Below are 16,859 nucleotides of genomic sequence, written 5' to 3'. Positions count from 1 at the left end.
GCAGCAGCTCAGGGATGAATAGATTAGTTTTTTTTTAGTAAATTTCACTTTTCAGATATTTTCCCCCCGTTTCCCATGGAAATCTCAATTTTCTACGTGCTTTTTATTTCACACCAAGTTCAATATACATTCCTAGTGACTCTTTGCAGTTGTTGATTTGACAGAAACTTCCGAGCACTGAGATGCAGCACTTCTAGCTCTTCCGAACGTTCGTTCCCAGTAGCTGTAACGAGGCGGTGACGTCACAGTTGATGAGCCGGGTTTTGGAGGGGACATGGGTTCGAGTGTCTGAAAATATTGAAAAATTATATTTGGAAAGGTTTGGAAGAGTAGATGTATACCGAATATCTTGGCGGCTCATCAATATTTGTTGCACCAATCGGGGTTTCTCGTGGCATCGGATATGGATAGAAAGCTGGATGGAATGGAGGTGGCGGACGGCGAGCCTTGAAAATCGACAATGAAGCTTTTGGTTGACGTGGAAATGCGCTCCACGGTCAATTGAAACGCTCCACCCCGAATCATGGGTCTCGTTAGGTATTTGGCGGGAAAATCGTAGATACAACTGTTCGATGGTAACCTCACAAAAATCATTGAAAAAAAAAACAGGAAACAATGCAAGAAAGACGATAAATTCTTGAAAATTGACAACCTAACGAGACCCATGGTTCAGTGGGCGGAGCGTTCTCAATTGGCCGCGGAGCGCACTTTAGACTCACATATTCATCATTTCGTGTAAACTGAAACAAAATCGTCACACAAGTGATCAAGAAGAAAAGGATGAGCATCCAAGTCTTGACAATTGTCACAGTTTTGTCTTCCACAATAGCTTCACAATAGATTTTGGTAATATTTGACTGGCAAAGTTGCTTGTAAACATTAACCGCATGTGGAGTGTGCATTGTAGAGATGTTGACCAGGAAAAACAGGACGAATGATCCGGTTCCCTAAATTCAAGATATTCAACTAAAAAAAACTACTGTAATTCTTTAAATGGCTATTGGCCCCGCCACGCGTTCCAAAAATCATGGCGCGTGGCGAGACCATTTAGCCACGTGGAGTCAGAAAGTCTCATTTTGCTTTGATCTTCGAAAAATGCGGGAGAAAAGACGCAGACATTTCATATGATTTCGCATGGTTAAGAACATGCTCACGTGACAATTTTTCTGAAAATATATTCCCTCATTTTTCGTAGATCAATCCACAATGAAACAGCCTGACACTACGTGGTTTAGCATAAATGCGACCTTTTCGAAAGCCGTAAAAGTGGAGAAAAAGTACACTGTAGAGGAAAATCAAAAAGAAATTTACAGAAAAATTGTGACGTAAGCACATTCTTAACCATGCAAAATAAATGAAATGTCTGCGTCCATTCTCCCGCATTTTTTGAAGATCGAAGCAAAATGGGACTTTCTGACTCCACGTGCAAAATGGTCTCGCCACGCGCCTTGATTTTTGGAACGCGTGGCGAAACCAGTAGCCTTGCAAAAAATTACTGTAGTTTTCGCTATGAGATGTTTTGCTCGTCAGATATGTTGCGTAGTACACACACACACTCTCAGGATCGCGCACTTACACTGAACAAAAACAGCGGGACCAGTAGCCCACTGACATGTGACATAATTGACAAAAAAGCGAGAAGAGTTGACATAAAATATATGAAACTCAAAACAGCCGCATTGTCATCACTGGAGAAGGTGATATGACTTCCACATCCGAGAAGCCAGTGGATCAGGACATAGATGGAGAGTGCTGTCTAAAAACCCGTTCATTTAGAACTTGAAAGCTAAATGAGAAGAGATCTAACCTCACTCGTAATCATCAAACACCAGAACTCGATCCCAGAAAGACAATTTTCAAATCGTCCCCGTCTTCTTCTTATTATAGGATTATCCTCAATTGCAGTCTCCATGTCATGATGTTCTTCGCTCATATTTACACGTTATTTTTGTTATAAAATCTGCAAAGTTTTGAAAAAAACAACTTTTTAAGTTGAAATTCAAAGGTTCTTACCGCTAGTAGACGCCGTTTTGTTTGAAATAAAAAGAAATCGAGTATTGATTTTTTTAATCTCTAGAAAATTAATAATTTACAAAATTCAATTTCCCGTGTTGCCCTGTTTTCTAGAAAATCCAATTTTATGTTTTTTCTTTTTTTTAAATTTTTTTCGCCGAAGAAACGTAAAATTAATTTGAAAAATACACAAACTCTACGGCCTTGGATAAACTTAATTGTACTATTTTTTTGTATCCTATTTAAATTAGTATATAAATTAGGCAATTGAAGCTTTCAAATAGTTACACAGAATTCCCAGTAATTTTGAAAAATGCGCAAAAAATATATACGCTCAACTTTGATTGGTCAAGTTTTTTAGGCTAACCAAAAATTTTCAAAATTAATCGTAATTTTGTTTTTTATGATACAAGTTTTTATATACAAAGTGTTGGTGTAAGAAGGCATCAACTTATATTTTTAACTGTTTCAAAAATTTTATTTAATACGTTATAATTTTCAATATTTTATTAGAGTCTCAAATTAAAAATTCCCATAGTCAATAAAATTAAAGTTTACTGATTTTCTAATTTTATCATGAAAAAAGTCTAAAATTGTTTAGATAAAACTGAGAAACCTAATGAAATTTAAAAGTTCAGAATTGAAAATAAAGTATTTTTGCTGTTTTAAAATTTCAGATTCACAAAATAATGAATTGCAAAATTACCAGAAGAGTCCATACATTTTTTACTGTTTCAAACCTTCAATAAAGGTTTATTAAATTTTTGGGCTTCATATAAAAGCGGTTTTCTCACAATCTAATGAATTGCCAAAGTATTGACAATCTAATCTTCCACAATTTCCCAGTTGGCATTTCATTCCAGTCATAACAATAGATCGTACAAGCTGAATAAAAAATCGCTTACATATTTTTTAAAACTTCACGTTTACCAATTAGGTATTTGACGCAAAAAAAACGAATAAAAAACATGTTCAGTGTTATTTCCAAAGCATGGCTTCTCGGATCTATCTGGGCTCACGCACCAATAATATGACGTCACTTAAAACAAAATTGTACTGTCACAAATACTTAAACAAGGCCCCTGCATAGCCTCCTACACCTATCACCGAAACACGTCAGATTTCATAAAATTAAAGTAGGATCAAGTGTACACATTTCCAGTAAGTTATGCAGGATTTTTGAAAATTTCAAGTGTTTTTTGAAAATTCTGCTGTTTCGCGTTGTTTATATTTTTCACTCCTTGTTTGTTGATCTAATATTGTTTGTGGAAGCGTGAGCATTTCAATATTTTATTTATAACCTCAGTGCAAACGATTCTAATATACGGTACTTTCTGAAAAAAATGATACCCAAAAATAAACTTTCAGAAAATATTTCTGTTTCCCTGTTTGTACATTTTTTTTGAAAAATTGCGCCACGGCTGCTAGATACATAATAAATACTAAAAACAATTCAAATCTTTTTATAAAAATTAACAGAAACAGTAACTTTTCTAGCATTTGATTTTTGAAATGTTGCGATTTGAAAAATATTTTTGATTGTTCGTAAAAGTATTTGAATCAAGAGCAACATATCTAATCGAATTTTAACCAATTTTTCATAATTGCTCAACAAGTAAAGTAAGCGTGCGTGAAAAATGGAACTAATGGATTTTGCACTGCATCACGACAATTTAGGGAAAATATGAAACAGTTGATTTTTTTTTTCGTTTCTTCAGAAATTTTGAGGTTTCATTTGAGCCAAGTTGTTTTAAACTACAAAATTCATGAAAACCATGAACCTTGATCTACCCAAAAGTTGTAAGAAATTCAACTCAGTTTTGATCAAATTGTTCCACGAGTATGTACTTTTTAATTCAAAACATTAACAATAATCTGATAATCCGACAATAATCAGTGAACGTTAGTGAGTAGTTGACCAAAAATTGTTTTCATAAAACTGTTGAAACGGAGAAATATTTTTTTGACGAAACATTTGCGAAAAAAGCATTTTCCAACAACCGATATAATTTAAATTTAACGTTTCTTTGGAGGCAGACATTCAGACATTACTGTACCTGCAGAAACTTAAGAATTAGCTTAATTTGAATTTACATTCCCCGGACATTTGAGTACATTGCCGTACTTCCAAAAAAAAATCTTACTCGGTTCACACACAAAATCCTGGAAGATTGTTTCCACGTGTTCGATCACTTGGTGGAGAATACAATGAGGGAGAACGTGAGGAAAAGAAGAACAATTCCTAATTCTCCAAGAAGCTTTAAAATAATTATTTTTTCCAATTTTCACTGAAACTGCAAATTTTATTGCAAAACCTCCTTTTTTGGCATGATAATCCTACATTTTCAATTAACAATAAATAAAGACATGTAAAAAATTATTTGCGTGACATAAAAATAATATATGAATATATTATTAAAAAACTAGTATTTTCAAGCAACAATAATCGAGTAAATACGATAGAACAGATTAAAAAATGCACAGTTTCATGATGTTAACAAAAGTTTCCATATTTCTATAATCTACAATCATGTTCTGTTATAAAAACCTATAAATGCTTAAAAATTATATTTTCAGTACAGGCGTCGGAGGCAATTTTAATTGCATGAGCAAAATATTGGGCCAATCAATGTATTTGTTAACATCGTGAAACATTGAAAATTTTTCAACAATTTTTAATTTTTTGATTTATAAAAAGTTAATACTTTTGTGTATCTCTTTGACGTTAAATTGATGCAAGATCGGAGAGGGTGCAGGAAGGCAGAAGATTGTCTGTACTTGGTCTAAAAATCTGGAAAAATCCAGAACTGTTTTCAAAAAATTCAAAAAAAAAAATTTAGAGAGAATCCGAATACATATCTCAGTAAGAGCAAAATATTTAGGTAATCCGTTATTTGTGAACAACGCGAAGCATTGAAGAATGTTTTCCAATTGCTGAATTATGTGCGATTTTCCACGGAATTGGAAAAGTTTCAAAAAAATTGTTTCAACTTACTTATTACTTTCCATTGGAATTATTCAACACGAATGGACTAAGAACTAGATAACCATTATTTAACTTGACTTAATAGTTTACTGAAACAGTATTTAATATTCAATTTTAAGCAAATCATTGTTTACGTCTAGAATTATGCAGACATTTACTAATATCCTCATATCTTTCGCGCTATTAATTTGTTTTGTACACAAAATGATAAAGTCCACGTAAAAACGTAGATTCATAATAGATTCAGTCCATCTAACCGACAAACTCCAAAACTCTTGAATCCAAAAATTTCAGATAAAAAAATCGAAAAACCGACAAATTTCTGGAACTGCCTTTGAAGAATGCTTTTAAAAAATTGCGTTGAAAAATTCAGTCAGTTACATTTTTTTCGCAAATTAATTGTATAAATCTATTGAAATTATAAATAAGATCATCGGATTGATTAAATAAAGTATTTAAGCAGACCCATACTTGTTATTAATATGAAACAGTAAAACCAAATTGCAATATTTCTTTAATTGTCAGTACTAAACAAAATCTACATACTTAAACATCAAAATGCTGGAAAATTAGAGAAAGTGCTGAATTTTTCTGAAAATCAGGAAAAAGTTTAGAAGTGTCTTGTTGTACGGAAATTTGGAGAGAAATTGAAAATTTGATCAACTGATTTTTGGTTTGATCTGGTTTTTTAACTCCTGAACATTTTAAAATGATTGGAAATAATAAAACAATAGAACAGATTTTTTCTAGATTGTCGCTTAAAAATTGCTAAATTAATTATTTTATGAAATCACTGTTTCAAAACATTCGTTTTGGTGATAACTATTTTCAACCAACAATGTTTGAAGCAAATTGCGCAATTTTTTTTCAATCTGGGTGAAATGATTTTGAGCGGAAATTTTCAGTAAGTGGTGTGGAATGAAACTGGAACAAAAGATGGGAAAAATATTAAAGTTCACAAACAGTGAAATTTCGTTTCATCTCAAACAGGCCAGCAAATCTGAAACCGGAAGTCTTTTCGTCTTCACGTTTCTAATAAAATTAATTCAACAAAAACAAACAGGTCTAATCAAATCTTAAGTTTAATGCTGAATTGAAATTGAATCATTTATTGGGTACCAGGGCTATGACGTCATACTTGGTGTTCCAACGGTTTTTCAACTCTTTCGAAAGTTGGTACATATACATCGCCTCCTTTCAATGACCCTATGACGTCCCTGTTCATCCAGACATATCGATTTCCCAGACGAAAACTTGCTCTTGGCAAAGACGAAGGATAGAACAACACAGCGTCCTCTGTTTTTGTTCTTACAATCATTTTTATAGACCTGCCATCTATTTTGATGTTTTTGTCTTATTTGCTCTTTACATTACTTGTACGGTCTCTAAATATATTTTCCTTACTCCAAAAATTTTCTGTTTCATGAAATCTATTTAAATTCTTATAATTATAATGGCGGTAGTAGAGCCATCGTTCATCGAATTTTTTTTTTACAGTTTCATAGGTTTCATTAAAACAATCAAATTTAATGCACTAACGCTGCGGAAGAATACCGAGTAGTTTAGGCTTAATTTATTATGACACTTGAAAAGTAAGCGAATTCATCAATTTTTATTAGGGAAATTCGATAAAATTTTAGCCTATAATATGTTCAACTTTGGCAGTTTACATCTATCTTGGTTATGGGTTATCAAAAAATTTCAACTGCAAAGGTTTTGATTATCTAATTTTCTACATATTTGCATTAAAAATTTTAATTTCAAAAATGAACCAAGCTGCTATAGTGGAGGTTCAAGATGTAATCCAATCAGTCACCAATTTTTCACTGTTTCATGAAAATTATCAATTTCATTATTTTTAATGTTTTTGTTGATAGTGGCGGATAAAATGAGAGCAATCTAGTAATAACATTTTTCTGTTACATTCTTATTTCTCAGAAATTCGTGCATTTTTAAATGAGTTTATTAATTCATTACCAGTTTTTAGTGACAGTTAAAATATCTACAAAAGTGTTAACCCAAATTTTTTTGTAACACAATTTCCTTCTGTTTTATAATGTCTGTTTAAGCTCTAATGTCAAACGTTTTTAATCGATTCGTATAATGCAGAAATCAGTTCTATAAACACTAAAGTAGCCTAAAAATATCTAAAACAGCTGCCCAGATTAATTTTTTTTGTTCAAATAAATTTTCAGTTAATTTTATTTTAATTTTCTCTATTACTCATCCACTGAATTATCGATTTTCAGAAAAATGAGCTACTTATCAGCAATCGAGAACCAGGAGAACATGGTTGTCAAGCAAGAAATCAAAATTGAGGAGGAAGACGACGATTATCCCCTGAGCACAATTGATATGGTTAGTTAAGTAATCAGCACTTTTCTCAATTCTTTAAAATACTTTTTGAATTTTTGTTCTAGTTCTGAGCTGAAAATTTGTTCAAATTTAATCAAAATTTCTCGGTTTTAAGCTCCATCAAAAGGCAGCAAATAGGCTTCAGGCCGACACGTAGGCAAGCATTTATTAAAATTCAGGCAGTACAAGCTCTGATCCGTAACCCACATCACAACGTGGACTACATCTGTGGAGTGATGATATTTGGAGGATCAAAGAATCAGTTTAATGAGTTGCTCAATCCTGTAGTGGTGGCTCAAATGAGCAAGCAGAGAAAACAAAAGAAGGTTCCAGTAAAGAATCCAGCAGGAGAAGCCAAGAGAGGAAGAGGACGCCCAAGAAAACAGAGTTCAGAGGAGAAGGTGCAGATTCCAAAGGTAGTTGTGAAATTTGAGCCAAAGAAGCGTGGAAGACCAGCTGGAGCAGCGAAATGGAGCCAGGAGGTAGCTGTAGTGCTCCAAAAGCAGCCACAGAGGAAAAGAGGACGGCCTCTGAAAATTGCGAAAAAGATTGAGCCGGTGTTTCATCAGAAAAAGGAAAGTAAACAGGTTAGTGTTTAAAAAAAATTTCATAATGTTTCACTGAAACAGTAAAGTTTTCAACTTTTGTGAAATTGTCAATTCGAAGGATACATGACCAAAAAATTAGAAATTTTTAAATTAAATTAAGAAATAAAAGTGGAGTTTCGGATTGAATTTATATTTTAAAATCCTAATCTATCAAAAAAATTTGATTTCTCAGAAAAAAACCATTGTTCGACACTTTCATTGCCAGAGAATATTTTGTATTTTTTATTTTTAGAATTTTTTCAGGCCTAATTTTTTAGCTTAATTTTTTGAATTAAAAAATTTTCTAGAAGTTGCAAAAATTCTTCAATTCTTGAAAATTGAAAAAAAATGCTTTGGAATTCTGAAACTTTTCGCAATAAAAAAACTTAATTAAATTTGGAAAATTAGACTACTAAAAATGTAGGATTTTAGAATTTCTAGAATTTTTAAATTTAAAATTTTTAATATTTAATTTCTAGAGTTTTTTAAATTCAGAACTCGGAGGAAAAGGCTCTGATTCAACAGGAAGCTGTGAAAGGTGAGCCAAAGAATCGTGGAAGACCATGTGGAGCAGCAGAAAGGAGCCGGGAGGTAGTCAAGAAGCTCCAGAAGCAGCCACCAAGGAAAAGAGGAAGGCCTCTGAAAATCGCAAAGAATATGGAGCCGGAGATTAATCAGAAAAAGGATACTAAACAGGTTAGTGTTTCAAAAAAAATTGAATAATGTTTCACGGAAGTAGTAAAGTTTCCAGTTTTTTTAAGGTTTCAATAAACTTCAATCAAAAAAAACAAAAATTACCACATATTTATCATTTCAAAACTGATAGTTTTTGAATTCTGAAATTTTGATTTTTTTTTTTGAAATCTTAATATTTTAGATGCCTACGTACCTGCCTAGGTTCTTGCAAAACTTAAAATATAATTTACAGAAAAAATGAAAGAGTTCAAATTAATTCTGCTTCATTACCGAATAAACAAAGTGTCAAAAAAATTAAAATTTATTAGTTCTTTATTTCGAAACTGTCCTAACTTTCAGGTCCATGTCTGCCCAATCTGCACTCTGGCAAGCAAGAACGGCACCTGTCTGTGCACAAAATGTCAAAAATGGGTACATTTGAAGTGTACTGGAATCCGGAGCAAACAGTGGAATTCGCAGTTTCAGTGCAAAAATTGTACATGCTGAAAATAATTGGACACATGTTTTATTTTTGTTTGTAGATTTTTAAAAATTAATAAAAAATCGAATAAATCCATTATTTGTTTTTCAATTTATAAAACTTGAATGACCATTCTGAAACAGTAAAAAATCTGTAAAATGTCGGCAGCTATGGTCATTGAATGACGGCTGCCTCTACCCGTTAAATGTTGGTTTTATGTACCTATGAGATGTCGGTTACACCTACCTGTAAGAGATCAGTCGCTGTATAGGTTAGCTGTTCATTTCTTCGATGTCATAAATATCAGCCATCTACACCCATTAATTGTCGGATGCTTAAATCCGCTAGATGTCGGTTGCTATGCCTATTCGTCATGAGCCAACAATGCCAGTGAGATGTCCGTGGCTATACCCGTGACATGTCAGCCGCTTATGTGATGCTTTCAAATCTGGAATTGCAAATCCTCCACGAAATCAGCGTGTTTGATCAGCTCGTTTGATATGCTTGAAAATTTATCAATATTATGAAACAGTATATTTTTCGTAAATTTTGAAATTTCTCTAAAACTTTGTAGTTGTTTCCTAGTTGCAAAAAACATTAACCACACCAAACTACATTCCAAATAAAAACTTTTATGTGTTTCCAGTGCCACGACACTGTTTTTGGTAACCAAGCAAAAGGAACTTTCAACATTTCCACTTTTTGTTTTACAGAAACATGCGCCTACTAGTTTTCTTCTTGAAAATCGTTTTTTTCCTTAAACCGGCTATGCCAGTTGAGAAAATGCTAATATTTTATGGAACAATTGACAAATTCAACGTTAATCCATTAATTAACATGGATCTTAACTCTTGCGTGAGAATCGTTTCCGATTTTTCCACGGTTATCCTGGCTTCTTGGAACAGTAGTGAGAACTGTCACCTTTTTGGGTTTGATCAGATCCTTGATCAGATCCTGGAAATTAAAACCAATGAAGGAGATATGGGGCAGTATTTAATTTTAAAAGTAGGGATTTTTTTCTGTTTCGAAAAAATTTAATCAAAAAATTTTCCCAGTCTGACCAACCAAACAGTACATGTCCAGCTTTTCCGGAAACCGATATAAGGCGACCTGTAAACGAAAGTTGGTCCAAAACTGAGAATGGATGGACCACACGATTGTGTAAAAATGGCTGGATGCTGTTCAGTAGACCCGATTCAATTTTCGTGTGTATGAAATTTATTCAACTGGAACGTGGAGCGACCCGAGAAGTTGCTTTGCAAACTTGCATTGACAATGGTGCAATAATGACAGGGCTTGCAACCCGCAGTGAAGTTGATTGGTTGAACAGTTAGTTTTTTAGGAGTGAAACAGATAAATAAAATTTCAAAAAGTTTTCAGAATTTGTAGTAGCTCCTCTGCAAACTGGAGAATGGGATGGAATTTGGATAAATGGAATGCGAGACTGTAGCGCAAACACCAACAAAACGTGCCAAGTAAGTCTATTTTTTGAAAGATTTAAACAAAAAAAAATGTCAGTTTATAGAACTTTGTTTGGAGTGACGGTTATACTACTGATACGGAACTTTTACTGTCGGGAATTCTTTGGGATCCAGGATATGATACTCAGTGAGAATATGTCTCAGGATTTTAGCATGATATTTCAAAAATTACAGACAACAGGATTGTCTGACAGTGTACAATGCCTACAGTGACACAAAATTGAATTTGGTCAGCTGTACAGAATATAATCTGGCGATTGGAGTGGCGTGCGGATATAAATTCGAATAATTTTTTGTTTTCTGTTAAGAATGAATGTCCAGAGTGTTAGTCAATGAATCATATGAACAAATAAAATACAGACAAAAAAATTTCGTTTAGCAAAGCTCACGAGCAAGAGTCTCATCCCATTAATTAAAACTTTTGGATTTATAATTGCTCCGAATATTAGAAATAATTTCGAGATTTTTAAATCTTTATATTTTTTCCAATTTTGCAACAAAAATTGCAAACACCAACAAAACGTGCCAAGTAAGTCTATTTTTTGAAAGATTTAAACAAAAAAATGTCAGTTTATAGAACTTTGTTTGGAGTGACGGTTATACCAATGGGATTTTTATTTGAAAACGTAACGTTTCAAATTTTTGGGCCTGCGTTCCGAAGGTTTTTTTAAATATATATTTTGCTTTAGAAAAAATACCAGAGAATTAAAAATTTAAAAAAAATGAACACTTGAAAAAAAAAATCGTTTGTTTCCCAAAGGTTATATAAAATCAATTCGTATTCCCCCTAAGTAATTTCTTTGTTGTTTAAAACTATGATAAAAATACAAATTGGCTCAAAAAGTGGGCAATTTCTCGTAATTTCGATAGAATTGAAAAATATCATGATTCTATCATCAGAATTCAAAATTGATTAAAATACGAATTAATTAGTGATTTCTGGAAATTGATTTGTTTTAATAAATGGTAGAGAGTGAGGTATGAAAAGTTGAAAAAAATAAGAAAAGCGCGAATAATTTTCCAATGTTTCACAGAATTGTTATAAGTAGATCACAATTGACACTACCATTATGCATGTCTTAAGTTTTTCAGTAAGCCAATTGATTGGAAAATATTTGTTATACTGTTACATAATTATTACTCTGAATAGAAATTGAATAAAACATTTAAAAAAACACTTACGGTTTTTCATAGTTGATAATTCATATTAGATACAATTGTATTAGTTGGTTTTTTTTTTTCGTTTTCGTTTTTATTAATTTTGGGCAAAATAAGAAGTGGAAAATTGTTTTTAAATTATACTAAACCTGAAAAAAATCGAGACCGATAACAAGGTGCATAAATGAATGACACAATAATTATACTACTTTCAAAAAACTTTTAGAATGTTGGAAAAGTATCCGATCGATATTTGAGCGTTTTCTGAAGCAATATGAGCGCTATGGGAAAAAGTCGATATTTCAGAAATATTTCGAAAAATATAGTTTCAAATTTTGTTTTATTATATTTTCAGCCGGTTTAATATAGCACTTCATTTAGTAGGTATTGAAAAAAAAAAACAATTTTCGAAATTATTATTAAATAATTTCACTATGGTCACAGAAAAGGTTCCGTGAAGTATCTGTGGAAATTTGAACAATATCAAAAATTGCTGTTTCTAAAAGGATTTATATATTCTATAGAAATTTTTCATGCAGTACAGTTTTTTCCTATTCGGTTAAACAACTTGTAGTGTTTAAAAAATAATTCAGAAATTATCAAAAAACTAAAACAAAATTTGCAGTTTCTAGTAGGAGTTATTATTTCCATATAAACTTTGTATGCAGTATGTAGTAACGGTTGCTGTTGTGAGATACATTTCAGACTTTCATATATTTTCGGCTGTGTAAAAATTGGAAAATCTATTGAATTGAAAAAATTCTAGAAAAAAATATCAGTGAAAAAAGGAAGAATTGAAAAAAAATGAAAAGAAAATGTAACTGAATGACAAAAAGTTATATGTCTTCCTGAAACGGAATTTTTCTAATTTACATCATTGATATATTTTTTATTTCTAGTTTAATATAACTCAGAGAATTCGAAATATTAGAATTGCGTAAAGCACTCTCGTAAAACTTGCATTTTTGTGTAATTACAAATTTTTGCGATAAAAGCAAAAGCTACTGTTTTCATGAGTTCTTTGACGGAAACTTTCATGCTATTAATTACTGTTTCAAATGAGTCATTTGAACAAATAAAAAAGTTTAAAAACATTAACTGAGTCTGAATGTTAATATTTAAAATACTTTTGAAAAGCAAAACATTAACTTCAGATTTTAAAATCTGAAATTAATATTTCACTTTTCATTCAATACAAAAATTGCTGACGACTTGTGTCATGACAGTAGCTAAAACTTTAATCCACGCTATAAGAAACTTTTTAAAAAATGTATTTGCATGAAATCTAGAACCATTTCAGCAATAAGACCAATTTCCAATAACTAATTATTTTTACTGACTAATGTGATTGATAATGTCATTGTTAAGAAAAAAATAATTTTATTAAACCACACATTAGAAATCAAACAATTGAAAACATTATCAAGATAAGATTACAAGAAATATGAAAATAGGTATTATACGAATTATATTAATAGTTCATAAGGTTGAGAAAAAAAGAGATTAGAAATAGAACTACTCCGCAAATCGCTCCTCCTGGAGCGCGGACGGGGCGCGACTAGATTACGAGTTCGCGCTCCAGTCACACGTTTTTTCGCGCTCCTTCCGCGCCTCGTTGGCGCTCTGACCGCGTCCCATAAAATTTCGTAAGAATTTTTCAAATTCGGAATGCGCGCGGAGCAAACGCGATTGGAGCGCGCACGTGGCGCGTAAGGAGCGCGAAAAAAAGGGTGACTGGAGCGCGAACCCGTGATCTAGTCGCGCCCCGTCCGCGCTCCAGGACAAGAGATTTGCCGAGTAGTGCTGAATAGTTGTGTTCAATTTATTTGGTCTTCAGTATGAATGTTTGGTATGCAATTCTGTAGGTTTAAGATTTGAGCACGTTTTTGAAATGCAAGTAGTTGTGGCGGAAAAATAGTGGCCAAAAAGCCGTCTTCACAATTGAAAGTTTTTCTTGATCAATGAAATTTTACTTCTACAACGTGCTATCGAACTTGAACCAAAACATTTGTAAACTTTGAAAAATAAATTAAACGCCTGAAACAGAAAAATTTTATGTTCAACCTGACTTTTTTTTCAAAACTCGTAAGTTACTTGACTGACGCAGTGACAGGAAGAATTTTGAAAATTATGAGAAGTATTGAAGAATTTAAAATTGCATTTTATTAGTCTGAAAATAAATATACCAAAAAAAAACCAAATCCAAAAATATGAACATCAGGAAAGAATATATAAAAAGAGTATAAAATAAAATGGTGAAGAAATTGAATAATATAAAATCCTCAATTAGAAATCTATAAGGAAATAGTAATTGGTTTTGAAATTTTGATACAATCGACAGGAAAACTAGTTAAGAAGAGCTGAACAATGCCAATTTGGCAAGAAGCTTGAAGAATCCAGAGCAAATGCACGAGAGAGGTCCGATTGAACGTCAAGCTTGAAATCCGCTGTGTCTATTGGTCTGGTTACATTAGTTGCGTCCATGGATCTGTGGATGAACTGACACCTGATTCCGTACTTGCAATATCCAGTTGTCGTGAATTTATCGCAAAGTACTGTTTTGTAGTTGCGATGGTTTTTCTTTGCCTGTTGACACCTGAGCTCATGAACACCGTGAGCAAATTTACATTGTTCTCCGTAAATGCATGTTTTACCACGTTTGTGAGAAAGACATAGAGCTGTCTTGAATGCTCCTTCCTGTCTTTTCATTCTCTTCATTTCTTCACGAAGCTCGTCGGGAATTGTGCACGGATCTCTGCTGGCCTGTAATTGATATGACTCCAATTTGTGCACTGCTTCCGTTTTCGTAGAAGCTTCGTATACGGAAGATCCTGGAGATGATGTATGTGAAAGGGATGGAGGGTAATTGGTTACAGGAGCTCCAGCAGGGAATGCACACGTCAGAATGAAGTTGGAGAGGGTATTCGATTGATTGGTTGTTTGAACAAACATTGTGAAGAACTTATATAATTTCTGAAAAATGGGAATAATGAAAGAATGGAAAAACTATTAATTACGCAAATTATATTTTAACGACAAAAAGACTTGAAGGCAAAAATAAAGTAAAAAAGCAACACAAAAAAATATCCACAATATGCTAAAGTTTTACAAAAAAAATCCCTAAAAAGAGCAAAGCTAAAGAACAACTTCTCAGGATGACAGTTGTTTGCATGAATGACACAATTGTCATCCTGTCATCAGGCAACTGCATGAACGCTGAAAATTGATCCAATCGATAGCGTAGTGAGTCAATTATTGATCGGGAAGCTCCGCCCATTTACAGGCTCGATTTTTCCTTAGCAACTTGGCAAGACACCACTATTAATAACCGCTTTACTAACTTTCAAAAGATTTAGTTTGAAATATTTTCAGTCAAATCTTATGTGGAAAAATTAAACCACAAAGCACAGTACTAAGACCACAGTAGCTCTTTTGGTTTTATAAAATAGATTCCATGAAACAGGAAATAATAGGGACTTGACTTTGTTTGCAAACTTCTCTTCAGCCGCTTATTAGCTCAATGAGAAACCACAAAACTTAGATAGAGATAATTATAATCAAATTGAAATTTCAACAAGATTAACAATTTTCCAAAAATTGTAGAATATTTCTCACAATATATTTCTGCTAGAGGTAAGGTGAGTAAGAGGTATTACATACATACCCTTAGGGTTCCACATTATTTTGAAAGAGTTTTGGATCAAGTATCCAAAAGTTCATTTTCAACAAAAAAAAAACTACATTACAAAAAACTATCCCATCCATCCCAATTCCTAAAACCTCCCTGTACATATCGCCTTCTTTTTACAGCGTGTGGCCTGCAAGTGGGCGGGGCTTGCAACAAATATACATGTTATCGATTAGATACTGTTCCAGCGTTCCTTCCGTTTCCTGAATACAGTCTGTCAATTGTGTCATTCAATTCATTTACTTTCATCGTGAATGGTTACATTTTTCTTACTTTCTTAGACCTGCTTTTCTAAATCAGCTTAAATTCTCCAAAAAGTGGTTTCTCTGAAATTTCAAACTGTTTTCAATTCAATAATGCAACATGGTATGATCACTATGATGAATATAATACCTGCTTGTTGCAGTCAACTTTTGTATTAGCACAATAATTTTCTGACTCTCACTCTTTTTACTGTTTCTTATTATTATTTTATCTTTCTATCGTTTTCTTTCTTCCAAATAAATTTTTTCAGCAACTACTCAACTGCTTATACAATGTCTCCGGAATCTAGCAACCAAACAACATCCCTCTCCAGTTTCCTTCTGAAATGTGCTTTCCCAGACGGAACTGTTCCTATTAATATTGCTCCTCAATCGCTTTCACTGTCATCTTCTCCAGGATCTTATGACGGAGATCAGTTTTCTCCACTCATGAAACAGCACAAATCACGAAAATACGACTCATGCACAATTTCTGACGATCTCCACGACGAAATGAAAAGACTGAAAAAGAAGGAAGAAGCATTCAAGACAGCTCTGTGTGGTTTTCAAAGAAGAGGTCAGAAATGTATTTATGGAGAGCAATGTAAGTTTGCTCACAGTGTGCATGAGCTCAGGTTCACACAGGCAAAGAAAACTCATCGTAACTATAAAACAGTTCTTTGCGATAAATTCTCGACAACCGGGTATTGCAAGTACGGAGCCAGGTGTCAGTTCATCCACAGAGCTCTTGGCTCAACTTCTACAACCGAATCAGCGGAAATGGCGGATTTCAAGCTTAATGTTGAATCAGACCTGTCTCGTGCATTTGCTCTGGACTATACAAGTTTCTTGCCCAATTGGCATTGCTCAGCTCTTCTTCACTAGTTTTCCTGTTGATTGTACCAACAATTCAACACCAATTACTACTTCCTTATATATTTCAAATTGAGGATTTTATAATTTTCAATTTCTTCTCCGTTTGATCTTATACTCTTTTTATATATTTTTTTTCTGATGTCCATATTTTTGGATTTGGCTTTTTTTGTTTTATTATTTTTCAGACTAATAAAATTCAACTTATCATTTTTCAATACTTCTCATAATTTTCAAAATTCATCCTGTCACTGCGTCAGTCAAGTTTCAGAACTTACGAGTTTTGAAAAAAACGGGTGGAGCATAAAATTTTTCTGTTT

At 32.9% G+C, this 16,859-nt stretch overlaps 5 protein-coding genes and 47 non-coding genes across 52 annotated transcripts; 27 read left to right on the top strand and 25 right to left on the bottom strand.

Annotated features, from left to right (window-relative positions):
* Window positions 1-92: 92 nt before the first annotated feature.
* On the bottom strand, window positions 93-2,045 carry Y116A8C.23 (MARVEL domain-containing protein). Its single transcript, NM_001380566.3, has 6 exons — window positions 2,014-2,045; window positions 1,808-1,960; window positions 1,577-1,756; window positions 720-947; window positions 342-446; window positions 93-288 (listed from the first exon to the last, which is right to left on the bottom strand). Exons 2-6 carry the CDS (start codon window positions 1,931-1,933, stop codon window positions 133-135), a joined length of 795 nt encoding a protein of 264 aa, NP_001366950.1. The 5' UTR covers window positions 1,934-1,960; window positions 2,014-2,045; the 3' UTR covers window positions 93-132.
* Window positions 2,046-2,523: 478 nt separating this feature from the next.
* On the top strand, window positions 2,524-2,544 carry 21ur-13553. Its single transcript, NR_068181.1, has one exon.
* Window positions 2,545-3,270: 726 nt separating this feature from the next.
* On the top strand, window positions 3,271-3,291 carry 21ur-1825. The gene has a single exon (NR_068180.1).
* On the top strand, window positions 3,273-3,293 carry 21ur-11964. The gene has a single exon (NR_068179.1).
* Window positions 3,274-3,294, top strand: 21ur-10640. The gene has a single exon (NR_068178.1).
* A 133-nt stretch (window positions 3,295-3,427) lies between these two features.
* Window positions 3,428-3,448, bottom strand: 21ur-15241. Its single transcript, NR_068177.1, has one exon.
* Window positions 3,432-3,452, bottom strand: 21ur-10616. Its single transcript, NR_068176.1, has one exon.
* On the bottom strand, window positions 3,433-3,453 carry 21ur-11940. Its single transcript, NR_068175.1, has one exon.
* A 185-nt stretch (window positions 3,454-3,638) lies between these two features.
* On the bottom strand, window positions 3,639-3,659 carry 21ur-3251. The gene has a single exon (NR_068174.1).
* 21ur-4582 lies at window positions 3,640-3,660 on the bottom strand. The gene has a single exon (NR_068173.1).
* A 238-nt stretch (window positions 3,661-3,898) lies between these two features.
* Window positions 3,899-3,919, bottom strand: 21ur-1455. The gene has a single exon (NR_068172.1).
* A 622-nt stretch (window positions 3,920-4,541) lies between these two features.
* On the top strand, window positions 4,542-4,562 carry 21ur-197. The gene has a single exon (NR_068171.1).
* Window positions 4,563-4,601: 39 nt separating this feature from the next.
* On the bottom strand, window positions 4,602-4,622 carry 21ur-9031. Its single transcript, NR_068170.1, has one exon.
* Window positions 4,623-4,855: 233 nt separating this feature from the next.
* 21ur-13257 lies at window positions 4,856-4,876 on the bottom strand. The gene has a single exon (NR_068169.1).
* On the bottom strand, window positions 4,862-4,882 carry 21ur-1640. The gene has a single exon (NR_068168.1).
* A 148-nt stretch (window positions 4,883-5,030) lies between these two features.
* Window positions 5,031-5,051, bottom strand: 21ur-9305. Its single transcript, NR_068167.1, has one exon.
* On the bottom strand, window positions 5,032-5,052 carry 21ur-6035. The gene has a single exon (NR_068166.1).
* Window positions 5,042-5,062, top strand: 21ur-10095. Its single transcript, NR_068165.1, has one exon.
* A 362-nt stretch (window positions 5,063-5,424) lies between these two features.
* On the bottom strand, window positions 5,425-5,445 carry 21ur-8993. The gene has a single exon (NR_068164.1).
* 21ur-11379 lies at window positions 5,426-5,446 on the bottom strand. Its single transcript, NR_068163.1, has one exon.
* A 224-nt stretch (window positions 5,447-5,670) lies between these two features.
* On the bottom strand, window positions 5,671-5,691 carry 21ur-4697. Its single transcript, NR_068162.1, has one exon.
* A 147-nt stretch (window positions 5,692-5,838) lies between these two features.
* Window positions 5,839-5,859, top strand: 21ur-2726. Its single transcript, NR_068161.1, has one exon.
* A 37-nt stretch (window positions 5,860-5,896) lies between these two features.
* Window positions 5,897-5,917, bottom strand: 21ur-1316. The gene has a single exon (NR_068160.1).
* A 545-nt stretch (window positions 5,918-6,462) lies between these two features.
* On the top strand, window positions 6,463-6,483 carry 21ur-3654. Its single transcript, NR_068159.1, has one exon.
* Window positions 6,484-6,540: 57 nt separating this feature from the next.
* On the top strand, window positions 6,541-6,561 carry 21ur-5322. Its single transcript, NR_068158.1, has one exon.
* A 309-nt stretch (window positions 6,562-6,870) lies between these two features.
* 21ur-7758 lies at window positions 6,871-6,891 on the top strand. Its single transcript, NR_068157.1, has one exon.
* On the top strand, window positions 6,874-6,894 carry 21ur-9507. Its single transcript, NR_068156.1, has one exon.
* Window positions 6,895-7,090: 196 nt separating this feature from the next.
* On the top strand, window positions 7,091-7,111 carry 21ur-1517. Its single transcript, NR_068155.1, has one exon.
* Window positions 7,092-7,112, top strand: 21ur-7482. The gene has a single exon (NR_068154.1).
* 21ur-10275 lies at window positions 7,095-7,115 on the top strand. Its single transcript, NR_068153.1, has one exon.
* A 133-nt stretch (window positions 7,116-7,248) lies between these two features.
* On the top strand, window positions 7,249-9,136 carry athp-3 (Zinc finger PHD-type domain-containing protein). Its single transcript, NM_070621.6, has 4 exons — window positions 7,249-7,357; window positions 7,534-7,941; window positions 8,437-8,637; window positions 8,977-9,136. The coding sequence occupies exons 1-4, from the start codon at window positions 7,253-7,255 to the stop codon at window positions 9,121-9,123; spliced, it is 861 nt and encodes a 286-aa protein (NP_503022.1). The 5' UTR covers window positions 7,249-7,252; the 3' UTR covers window positions 9,124-9,136.
* On the bottom strand, window positions 7,917-7,937 carry 21ur-7587. The gene has a single exon (NR_068152.1).
* On the top strand, window positions 8,014-8,034 carry 21ur-2300. Its single transcript, NR_068151.1, has one exon.
* On the top strand, window positions 8,710-8,730 carry 21ur-5947. Its single transcript, NR_068150.1, has one exon.
* Window positions 8,943-8,963, top strand: 21ur-15301. Its single transcript, NR_068149.1, has one exon.
* Window positions 9,137-9,172: 36 nt separating the features above from the next.
* On the bottom strand, window positions 9,173-9,193 carry 21ur-10094. The gene has a single exon (NR_068148.1).
* Window positions 9,194-9,562: 369 nt separating this feature from the next.
* 21ur-2711 lies at window positions 9,563-9,583 on the bottom strand. Its single transcript, NR_068147.1, has one exon.
* A 231-nt stretch (window positions 9,584-9,814) lies between these two features.
* Window positions 9,815-10,867, top strand: clec-195 (C-type lectin domain-containing protein; the record flags this gene model as incomplete). Its single annotated transcript, NM_070620.2, has 5 exons — window positions 9,815-10,102; window positions 10,153-10,426; window positions 10,478-10,572; window positions 10,623-10,705; window positions 10,753-10,867. The coding sequence occupies 5 exons, from the start codon at window positions 9,815-9,817 to the stop codon at window positions 10,865-10,867; spliced, it is 855 nt and encodes a 284-aa protein (NP_503021.2).
* Window positions 10,868-11,370: 503 nt separating this feature from the next.
* 21ur-10465 lies at window positions 11,371-11,391 on the top strand. The gene has a single exon (NR_068146.1).
* 21ur-11904 lies at window positions 11,374-11,394 on the top strand. Its single transcript, NR_068145.1, has one exon.
* A 253-nt stretch (window positions 11,395-11,647) lies between these two features.
* On the top strand, window positions 11,648-11,668 carry 21ur-1188. The gene has a single exon (NR_068144.1).
* A 137-nt stretch (window positions 11,669-11,805) lies between these two features.
* On the top strand, window positions 11,806-11,826 carry 21ur-13167. The gene has a single exon (NR_068143.1).
* Window positions 11,827-12,275: 449 nt separating this feature from the next.
* 21ur-5056 lies at window positions 12,276-12,296 on the top strand. Its single transcript, NR_068142.1, has one exon.
* A 108-nt stretch (window positions 12,297-12,404) lies between these two features.
* On the top strand, window positions 12,405-12,425 carry 21ur-2683. The gene has a single exon (NR_068141.1).
* Window positions 12,426-12,831: 406 nt separating this feature from the next.
* 21ur-2010 lies at window positions 12,832-12,852 on the top strand. Its single transcript, NR_068140.1, has one exon.
* An 88-nt stretch (window positions 12,853-12,940) lies between these two features.
* Window positions 12,941-12,961, bottom strand: 21ur-4603. Its single transcript, NR_068139.1, has one exon.
* A 753-nt stretch (window positions 12,962-13,714) lies between these two features.
* On the bottom strand, window positions 13,715-13,735 carry 21ur-6381. Its single transcript, NR_068138.1, has one exon.
* A 347-nt stretch (window positions 13,736-14,082) lies between these two features.
* On the bottom strand, window positions 14,083-14,688 carry Y116A8C.20 (C3H1-type domain-containing protein; the record flags this gene model as incomplete). The annotated part of the gene is made up of 1 exon (NM_070619.5): window positions 14,083-14,688. One exon carries the CDS (start codon window positions 14,686-14,688, stop codon window positions 14,083-14,085), a length of 606 nt encoding a protein of 201 aa, NP_503020.1.
* A 444-nt stretch (window positions 14,689-15,132) lies between these two features.
* 21ur-15596 lies at window positions 15,133-15,153 on the bottom strand. Its single transcript, NR_068137.1, has one exon.
* 21ur-1806 lies at window positions 15,134-15,154 on the bottom strand. The gene has a single exon (NR_068136.1).
* Window positions 15,155-15,764: 610 nt separating this feature from the next.
* On the bottom strand, window positions 15,765-15,785 carry 21ur-3110. The gene has a single exon (NR_068135.1).
* A 175-nt stretch (window positions 15,786-15,960) lies between these two features.
* Y116A8C.19 (C3H1-type domain-containing protein) lies at window positions 15,961-16,551 on the top strand (the record flags this gene model as incomplete). Its single annotated transcript, NM_070618.5, has 1 exon — window positions 15,961-16,551. One exon carries the CDS (start codon window positions 15,961-15,963, stop codon window positions 16,549-16,551), a length of 591 nt encoding a protein of 196 aa, NP_503019.1.
* Window positions 16,552-16,859: the final 308 nt, after the last annotated feature.

The sequence above is a fragment of the Caenorhabditis elegans genome, chromosome IV (assembly GCF_000002985.6).
Source record: "Caenorhabditis elegans chromosome IV".
In the NCBI taxonomy this organism is placed as follows: Eukaryota; Metazoa; Nematoda; class Chromadorea; order Rhabditida; family Rhabditidae; genus Caenorhabditis; species Caenorhabditis elegans.
This window is presented reverse-complemented; position numbering and strand designations above follow the sequence as displayed.

Bases quoted from the DNA above. Each gene is read 5' to 3' on its own strand.
- Y116A8C.23 (NM_001380566.3), bottom strand. From the start codon at position 1,933: ATGAGCGAAGAACATCATGACATGGAGACTGCAATTGAGGATAATCCT. The intron at 1,757-1,807 runs GTTAGATCTCTT...ACGGGTTTTTAG, and splicing joins GTTTGATGATTACGAGTGAG to ACAGCACTCTCCATCTATGT. The intron at 447-719 runs GTGAGTCTAAAG...TCGATTTTCAAG, and splicing joins TTACACGAAATGATGAATAT to GCTCGCCGTCCGCCACCTCC.
- athp-3 (NM_070621.6), top strand. From the start codon at position 7,253: ATGAGCTACTTATCAGCAATCGAGAACCAGGAGAACATGGTTGTCAAG. The intron at 7,358-7,533 runs GTTAGTTAAGTA...ATTAAAATTCAG, and splicing joins CCCTGAGCACAATTGATATG to GCAGTACAAGCTCTGATCCG. The intron at 8,638-8,976 runs GTTAGTGTTTCA...CCTAACTTTCAG, and splicing joins AGAAAAAGGATACTAAACAG to GTCCATGTCTGCCCAATCTG.